This window comes from Gopherus flavomarginatus, chromosome 12, assembly GCF_025201925.1.
Source record: "Gopherus flavomarginatus isolate rGopFla2 chromosome 12, rGopFla2.mat.asm, whole genome shotgun sequence".
NCBI lineage: Eukaryota > Metazoa > Chordata > Testudines > Testudinidae > Gopherus > Gopherus flavomarginatus.
The window spans coordinates 5,477,552-5,485,221 of NC_066628.1; the positions used below are offsets into that span (position 1 = coordinate 5,477,552).

The following is a 7,670-nucleotide window of genomic DNA, read 5'->3' on the forward strand; positions in this document are numbered from 1 at the left end:
AGGCTGCTGTTCTTCAAAAGCTGGTTTAGCGCTTCAGCAAACTCTGGTCAGATCCTCAGTGGTTCAGGAGCCAAATTAGGGATCCGTGTGACCCAAAAGAACCACACTCGTGTGACTCCATTGTTTCATTTCCTATTATATATATGATATATACACCGCCATGTGTTCTCACAGCAACTGACCAAGTATTCTTTTATTTTATTGACTGTCCAGATATTATTTTATCAACTACAATTGGTTAATAACCATAGTAAAATCATCCTGATTGGTTAATAACTTAGCTTAGTTAATATTTAAATCACAGTATTTTAATATCCAGGGCTTCAGGAGACACATTAGAGAGCAACAGTGCTCTAGGATGGTGATACAGGAAAGGCTGAAGGCAAGGGCGTGGCAGAGGGATTAACCGGCTGATGTCTCCATGCTGGAGCCAGAGGGAGCTGAGGGCCAGGGGAACAGTGACAGGGCTGATCTGCTAGAGATGAAAGGTAACAGAACAGGGCGAGTGCTGGATATTTCTCGGGTGAGGATGAACTCCCCAGGGGAGAGGCTGCTGGGAAGACTGGGTTTGCACTCCTGTCATAAACAGATAGCTAAGGGTTAATGTCTCTTTCACCTGAAGCACCTGACCAGAGGACCAATCAGGAAACCGGATTTTTTCAACTTTGGGGGGAGGGAATTTTGTGTCTGAGGTCTTTGTTTTCTGTCTGCCTGCTTTCTCTGAGCTTTGGAGAAGTAGTTTCTGCTTTCTAATCTTCTGTTTCTAAGTGTAAGGACAAAGAGATCAGATAGTAAGTTATATGGTTTCTTTTCTTTGGTATTTGCATGAATATAAGTGCGGGAGTGCTTTGATTTGTATTCTTTTTGAATAAGGCTGTTTATTCATACTTCTTTTAAGCAATTAACCCTGTATTTTGTCACCTTAATAGAGAGAGACCATTTGTATGTATTTTTCTTTCTTTTTTATATAAAGCTTTCTTTTTAAAACCTGTTAAAGTTTTCTTTACTGGGAAATTTCAGGGAAATTGAGTCTGTACTCACCAGGGAATTGGTGGGAGGAAGAAATCAGGGGGAGATCTGTGTGTGTTGGATTTGCTAGCCTGATTTTGCATTCCCTCTGGGTGAAGAGGAAAGTGCTTTTGTTTCCAGGACTGGGAACGGAGAGGGGGAGTCACTCTGTTTGGATTCACAGAGCTTGTGTCTGTGTATCTCTCCAGGAGCACCTGGAGGGGGGAAGGGAAAAAGGATTATTTCCCTTTGTTGTGAGACTCAAGGGATTTGGGTCTTGGGGTCCCCAGGGAAGGTTTTTCAGGGGGACCAGAGTGCCCCAAAACACTCTAATTTTTTGGGTGGTGGCAGCAAGTACCAGGTCCAAGCTGGTAACTAAGCTTGGAGGTTTTCATGCTAACCCCCATATTTTGGACGCTAAGGTCCAAATCTGGGACTAAAGGTATGATAACTCCAGCTGGGGTGGCTGATACGGCAGAAGGACAGAAGCGGATCAGAGAAGAGCCCTGGGGTGGTGAAAGACATTGATGGACCAGATGTCATGGGATTTTAAGGACTATATGCATGGGGGGTAATAAATGGACTATGTTTTGGAACCTGTTGTTGTGGAGTATTTGCACAAGGTTTTCATAATAAACTGATCCCAGGGATGGGTCTGATCAGGGTGGATACGCTGTGACTTTAAAAATCAGAATTGGATTTTTTTCAGATTTTTTATTTAAATTAAAACAAGTTTATTTTTTTGCATGTAAGCAGAGTCAGGATGAGCTCTACTCTGACATCTGGTGGTGAATTATGGCAAGTGTGGAAAAGAACTTCAGGGGCAGATCTTGTTTGCATAGGCATACCCACCTGCCTAGCATGAGCCCACAGCAGCCCAAATGGTCACTTTGGCTGCTGTGGGATCCCCAGTGTCTCTGTTATTGGGGCAGGAGGAATAAAGTGTTGTTACCCTGATTATGTTAATGAAGGACAATGAAACTGTTTTATGACAGAGGGACTCACTATCACCTAAGTAGCACTTGCTAGACAAGGGACATGGATTCCAAAACCTAGTGAAATGAGAGAGGTTTGGTGCAGAGATTTGTGCCTTGTTGTGTGGGTCCTTTTTCTGAGCCTGAAACACCAATTTGTTGTTGTTATTGCTGCTGCTGTCAGAGCTAACTTTCATTTTATTAGGAGTCTAGGTACAGGCTGCTGCGGTGAATTTGCTTTGGCCCAATAGTGCCCCAGCACTGAGGCTCCCCTACTAGAAGCTGAAATCACTAGAGAGCTGAAGTTACTAAGAGCTGAAATTACTGAGTGCTGTGTTAACTAGTGGGGGAGCCTGAAGATCTATTGCTAAGCAGCTGGTGGAGTGGAGCAGTTTGTGGGAGTGTTGGAGCAGTCCATGAAACGGTGGAAAGGAGTGGAGCAGTTTGTGGGGATGGCTGGAAGAGCAGCATGGCTGGTAGAGTGGAGCAGTTCGTGGGACAGCAGGAGCAGCTCGTGGTGAAGGCTGCAGTGGAACATCATGGAGAGGTGGGCAGATGGCCTCAGACCACGTAAGGTGCCCCTTACACCCTGCATGTCCCCCTTTTCTCCCTCCATTTCCACCCAGTCTGGGGGGAGGGTTAAACCCTGCAGATAAACTTTTGAACTCTGGGGCTGCACTGACCAGGGATAGAGACTTTTGGGACTTTGGGTGATCCTTGGGTTGCTGGACTCAAGAGATTTTTGGGGTGTTGGACTTCGGGGGATTTTTGGGTTGCTGGATTCAAGAAGCAAAGATAAAGGACACGGCCCAATTTCCTGGTGTGGGTCTTTGCTCATGGTTTGGTCTATGAACTCTAGCTGAGGTGTTCTCCCGATTTAATGCTGATGTCGTTTACCTCATGTTATTAAACATTTTCTGCTACACCGAGACTCTGTGCTTGCGAGAGGGGAAGCATTGCCTCTTTGAGGTGCCCAGGGGCATGTGTAAGATTTTCCCAGGTCTCTGGGTGGGGGCTTGAGCTGGTTTTGCTTTACGTTGTTGGGAGGGGACCCCTATGTACTGAACCAAGCCCTTGCTGCTATCGACTCGGCCTGGCAGGAGGGTTACATACACATAAACCTGGGTTGAAGCCTAAACATGTCTATTGCAGGTGACTGATGAATTGTTACCTTGTGTTGAAAAGGCTGCCTGGGGTCGCTGCAGATACTCGCTGAGGGCACTGCACCCTGGAGAGGAAAGTCTGAACAGGACCCTACCTCAGTTCAGCTGCCAAATGGGTTGCTTGGGCCCCACAGCCCCAGTCTCAGAGTCGTTGAGGTTACAGGCTGACTGTTGCAGAACAGTGGGGATCCTTGGGGTCCAGGGCACTAAAGTAGTTACTAGCAACGGACTGATGGAAGGTTCGGGCATGGCACAGACCCTGTGTGTCTGACACTGCCCTGCCCCTACCACCAGTATAGCTGAAAAATGGGGGCTGACTGGCAGTTTATGGACAGAGGGTGATTCTTAGTGGCTAGCAAGTGCAGGCACTGGATCCTGTGGATTCCCAGAGCAGCGTCTGCAAAGATTTTAGGATCAGATTTTCCAAGAGAAAGTCTCGTATTATGCTCAGAATTGTAATTCAAGGATATTTGGTATGGGGGGAATCCCAGACAAAGTGGGCATTTTCTGTAATATTTTTCACATGTGCCTCAGTTTCTCTCTGCATTGCTACCCAGGGGGTGCAAAAGGGTTAAACCTGCTCTTGGAGGAAGATTAAGAGACAGGTGGTGTTGGAGTCACACAGCTGTCTGGGATGGTATGAAGGGGTCATTAAAGGACTGGTAGAAACCAACCCAGATCAAAGGAGAATGTGGAAAGGCAATGGGAACCCCAGTGACCATGATGTTCAAACAAAGGAGATGTCCCCTGCCACCTCTCAGAAGGGAAGCGGCAAACAGGCCCCAGCTAGAGAGCAATGGGTGATGACTCGGAGAAGGGCTGGACTCTGAAGAGACAAAATTTTGCATTTGGGACCCATAAGAACATGGAGCAAAAATGGATCCCATGCCAGCTCGGCTGGCTGATGGCACTGGCTTGGCCACTGGGGACCAGGCCTTAACCCTTGCATCCCTATGCTGCCCTACGGGCTTTCAGATTGTGTAGGCAGGTGACATAAATTGTTACCTTGTTTTGAAAAGGCTTCCTGGTGTTGCTGCAAATACTCCCTGGGAGCAGTGTGTGCTGCAGGGGTACAGTACAAGCCTCTCATAGGAGTCTGCATTCGCTGCAGGGAGCCACAGGGAGAGACAGGGATCGTTGGTGCCAAAGGCCTAGTTTTGGAGTCTTGGAAGCCATGGGCCAGGCCCAGCCCACTAAAGGCTGGACATAGACCAGACCCTGTGGATCTGTGACAAGAACTATTGTGTGCTCAGATTTGGGTGCATAAACGGTAAGCAACTACCAGATGTGGGAATACAAACTGGCACTTCTTCACCTAAATCTCCCACAGAATTAGAGGCTATGGCTGAAAGTGGGGCTGGGTGGAAGAATGTTCAAAACTCTGCCTTTGAGAGGGGACCAAATGGCACATAGGTCTCCAAAAGTGACATTGGGGCTTTACGACTTTTAATTTTCAAACTGTTCCTGAGAGCCAAGAGTGTCTGCTCACACACGATGCCCAGGAGGCAGCCAGCTTCTCATGAAATCAGACCCAGATCCTGAGGAACAAATGAATGGATCTGGCAAAACAAGGAGCAATGATCTCAAGTTGCAGTGGGGAAGGTCTAAGATGGATATTAGGAAACACTATTTCACTAGGAGGGTGGTGAAGCACCGGAATGGGTAACCTAGGGAAGTGGTGGAATGTTCTTCCTTAGAAGTTTTTAAGGTCAGGCTTGACAAAGCCCTGGCTGGGATGATTTAGTTGGGAATTGGTCCTGCTTTGAGCACGGGCTTGGACTAGATGACCTCCTGAGGTCCCTTCCAACCCTGTATCTTCTATGATTCCTTGGAAAATGGGTTTGTCTGAGACTTTAGAATTCTTCAATTAGCAAATCTGTTTTTTCTTTTAGAAAAAAAAATAACAAGGGTGCTTGCTATTTCAGTTACACAAGTGCAGCTCACTGGTGTGACTGCTTATTTCAGGGGAACTTTCTCACAAATCCATTTAGCTACAGCCGTGCAGGTTTCTGAAATAGTGCGGTTCCCTTTGATCATCCCACAGCTCTCCCTATCAGCAGCATCTGTTAGCGGGACCCTGGGGAACAAAGAGCAGGAGTCACAGGAGTCACTCTCGCCATACTAGCTTCCTTCATCCATACTTTTCCACAGAGCCCTAGTTAGTAACGTGCCTCCCAGAGTGGGGAAGGAGCTGGGCAGGTTCAGTTCAGTGCTGGAAAACATCGCAAAATCCACTGCGATGATTGACCAACACTGCCCGGGGGGGGGGAGTGTTCAAACTCCACTGCTGGGGAGCCAAGCTGAGAAGCCCAGCAGCACCCGTGTGGTCCTATTTTGTACAATTGTTCCATGTGCACTGAGTGGTCTCTGAAGTGGGTGGAGCTTAGTTGGTGGGCGGGGCTTGGGAAAATACTACCACTTTCCCCACCCCCATTTTAGCCCCGGTGGAGGTAAAATGTGCTACTCAGCAGGAGAGGGGACCCTGACCCTTCATTAAAGAGCACATTGCTGGACAAGGGCCACCTTACTCAGGCAGAGCAGCACAGCCGAGAGCTAACATAGGCGTGAACAGCTAAGTGCCTCTTGAGCAAGACAAGGGTTGTGCTTAAACTAGTGTCTTCCCAGACATGCCCATTCTCCAAACAGACCTTGGCCTGACCCCCTTCATCCTGTGGTCTTGCAAGGACACGGGGGCTTGAGACTGACCATCTCTCCATGGGGAGGACTCTGCCTGGTGCTTAACTGTACTTGTGCTCACAGACAACCTCTGCTCCCACTAGCATTGGAGAGCACTAACCTTGTGTTCCCACTTGTGCACCAAGCAAGACACACTCAGTTTCAAAGCCAGAATAGGAACCATGAACACTCACAGTGTTTCATCGAACGTGGCGCCGTCCACCCAGGTCCATTTCCTCTCTGGGGATGGAACCCGGAGTCCAAGCCAGACCAGGTTCAGCTGTGGAATACTCAGTACATACGCCTGTAAGTGACAGGACGGAGGAGTCTGGGTGAATATAACCTGCTGGAATTCTCTGGCTTCTTTGCTCTCTCGGCAAATGAAGGAAGAGAACCTGCTACACAGCTCTGCAATAGATATAAACCCAATTTCTGATGGTTCTCTTTCCCAGTCTCACCCCATCCTTCCCTTCCACGTATCAATGACATTTTAATGTGCTCTGGAATAGATTTTTCTTAAGCCAAATGTCATACAGCCAGGGCCTTGTTGTTTTGCTGCGAGCCCATTGTATTACATTATGACTAGCGACACATCTCTCAAGGGGCGGGTTAAGCCATCTTTATTTACTGTACCATCTCCTCCTTGTCTTGGATCACCAGCATCTGAGAGCTCTTCGCTGAGCAGTCCTCACGACTCTCACTCCAGGTTTTACTTTCTTTAGAGACCCAATAGCATTTGTTCTTGTGCGGCAGCCAGTCAGCAGGGCACAGTTTGCATCCACAGCCCTCTGGAAAGAGACATGGAAAAGGCAGCAATACATGGGCTGGAAGCCTCTGAACAATGTTGAGCTTCCCTGTGTTCACGAGGGGCTTTCAAACGATAAACATTCTCAGCCAAGACATTTCTCTTTGTTCATTGTTTGTTTGAGGAAAGGCTCACTGGAGGTGTGGGGCAGGAGAGAGGTGCTCTGGCAGAGCTGTGATGTGAATAGGAATTCATGAGCTCAGGCACACAATTCACATTTTACAGGCTCAGTATCACACAATGCATTTACCCCCAAGGAGCACCGAACCGCTGAAATGAAAGACACGACAAAACTGTCACCTTCTCTGCTGAACCACTTCTGGAGCCCTGTCATAAACAGATAGCTAAGGTTAATGTCTCTTTCACCTGAAAAAAGTAACCTGAAACACCTGACTAGAGGACCAATCAGGAAACCAGACTTTTTCAGGTCTGAGTGGAGGGAAGTTTGTGTCTGAGTTCTTTGTCTTGTGTCTGTCTCTCTCTCGGCTATGAGAGGATTTCTGTTTCCTGCTTTCTAATCTTCTATTTCCAAGTTGTAAGTACAAATATAGTAAGGCAGTCAGGTTTCTATTGTTTTCTTTTGTATTTACCTGGGTATAGTTGCTGGAGTGTTTTGAATTGTATTCTTTTTAAATAAGGCTGTTTATTCATATTTCTTTTAAGCAATTGACCCTGTATTTGTCACCTTAATACAAAGAGACCAATTTTTATGTATTTTTCTTTCTTTTTACATAAAGCTTTCTTTTAAGACCTGTTGGAGTTTTTTTTTAGTGGGGAACTCCAGGGAATTAAGTCTGTGCTCACCAGGGAATTGGTGGGAGGAAGAGTCAGGGGGAAATCTGTGTGTGTCAGATTTACTAGCCTGACTTTGCATTCCCCTGGGTGAGGGGGGAAGAGAGATTAGCTCTCTGTAATTCTGTTTTCCAGGACTGGGAACGGGGAGGGTGGAGTCCCTCTGTTTAGATTCACGGAGCTTGCTTCTGTGTCTCTCTCCAGGAACCTAGGGAGGGAACACCTGAAAGGGAGAAGTGGCAGGGGGGGGGG

The 7,670-nt window shown here is 47.3% G+C and overlaps 1 protein-coding gene across 1 annotated transcript in view; it reads right to left on the bottom strand.

The window, feature by feature from the left end:
- Positions 1–5,101: 5,101 nt before the first annotated feature.
- Positions 5,102–7,670, bottom strand: part of LOC127033119 (killer cell lectin-like receptor subfamily F member 1) — a 3,646-nt gene continuing 1,077 nt past the window's right edge. The window contains exons 2-4 of the mRNA XM_050920924.1: positions 6,455–6,691; positions 6,016–6,125; positions 5,102–5,222 (exon numbers count right to left, since the gene is read on the bottom strand). Of these exons, the coding sequence (XP_050776881.1) occupies positions 5,102–5,222; positions 6,016–6,125; positions 6,455–6,691 (468 nt within the window). The remainder of the gene's footprint in view (positions 5,223–6,015; positions 6,126–6,454; positions 6,692–7,670) is intronic.